General features: G+C 47.4%; 1 protein-coding gene across 1 annotated transcript; it reads right to left on the reverse strand.

Annotated features, from left to right (window-relative positions):
* Positions 1-553: 553 nt before the first annotated feature.
* On the reverse strand, positions 554-1,473 carry PHALS_12024 (importin subunit beta-1-like; the record flags this gene model as incomplete). The annotated part of the gene is made up of 2 exons (XM_024727489.1): positions 554-713; positions 785-1,473. 2 exons carry the CDS (start codon positions 1,471-1,473, stop codon positions 554-556), a joined length of 849 nt encoding a protein of 282 aa, XP_024578061.1.
* Positions 1,474-1,501: the final 28 nt, after the last annotated feature.

Raw genomic sequence — 1,501 nt, forward strand, 5'->3', positions numbered from 1 at the left:
ATTGACCCGTGATATACTGGATCCAATGATCATTGACAAAGATCGTCGGTATCAAAGTTCTCAATTAAACACAAGATACATTTTATTGAGAGTATCGTGGGGAAGGTATGAACACGCAGTTGTAAAATTACCAGTTTTATAAAACAACAGACAGGTTGGCTACAGGTTGACTACGTCATGCAGTCCAAAGAGGTTGGCTACGTCATGCGGCCAAACTCCGCTCTCATGGAACTATTGCCCCAACAAACGCTTAAAGAATGTCTTCCAGTAAGGGAAGATACGAAGACATAGAATCACCTGACAAGCTGTTGTCATCGGCGAGTACCCAACTAATTTCAAATCCAGAAGTAGTACTGCAACACTGGCACGTCCGCTCACAACTCGGAATATATTGCCCACTCATTTCTGTAACTGCAGAAGGCAGCCATCAAAAACAAGAAAAGGCAAGTAAAAATTTGCGGCTGATAAAAATTCGGCTTGCGTCTACTCGCATCTCTGTTCGCAAAAGGCGAGCAGCAAAACGCAAGTAGTAACGTATTCCCCGACGATATGATTAGTTGGCCTGAACGTCCATAATCACCTTTTGCGTCCACGCCGCCAATTGCTGCGCCTGCGGATTTTGTGTGTCGTTCGCACATTCGGTCACAAGCTGAATCACAAATTGCTGGTGAAACAGCGTCTCCACCGCCTTGCCCATTGCCTGCCCCATGTCACTTAAAAATTATACAGACACAAGTCACATTATCCACATTGCAACATTAACACGAAGTCAATATTAACATACCCGATCAATCCCACAGCACTGGTCGTCACCGCATCGGATCGCGTCGTAGTATCGCTCGCCAGTGTAGCAAGAAATGCTCCAATCTGCGGTGCGCACTCTAGCAACATAGAGGCCTTATTAGCGGCGCCTAGACCCTGCGCAATACCAGTCAGCGCCTCAAGCACGCTCTCGCGCAGCTGGTTCATGTATTCAACTATTTCTTCATCATCAGTCGCAATGGATCCGCACGCCCCAGCTGCTTGTAGGATCATTTGCAGAGAAGACACTGCATAGCGCTCGTAGTCACCTTCGATAGCCAGTGCAATATCTCCAAAACACGAAAGAACTGGTGGTTTTACGGAGCGATTTAGTGTCGGATTCTTCAAAATTTCGATCAAGGCAGCTACAATTTCATCGCATAGCGGCAGAATCTTGCCCTCCAGAGCCCGACAAAGGTCGCCCACAACGCCCACCGCAACACTACAAACCATGTATTCCTCGCTGTTCTTTAGGCCCATCAGCACGACAGGACCAAAGTATTGCATGTAAATCTCAAACTTGGCGCCAACAACATTAGCCAAAGCACCAGCAGTCATAAATGCTTCCTCAGCAGCAGCTGCATTGCGAGTCGAAAAAACTTGGAGCAGGGCCTGCATAATATGATCCGCTAGTGGCTCAATGTCAGTGTTCAATTTCTGGATAGCAGCCATCAGAACGCCACATAGTAGCGCCTGCAGG

The sequence above is a fragment of the Plasmopara halstedii genome (assembly GCF_900000015.1).
Source record: "Plasmopara halstedii genome assembly, contig: Scaffold_589, whole genome shotgun sequence".
Lineage (NCBI taxonomy): Eukaryota > Oomycota > Peronosporomycetes > Peronosporales > Peronosporaceae > Plasmopara > Plasmopara halstedii.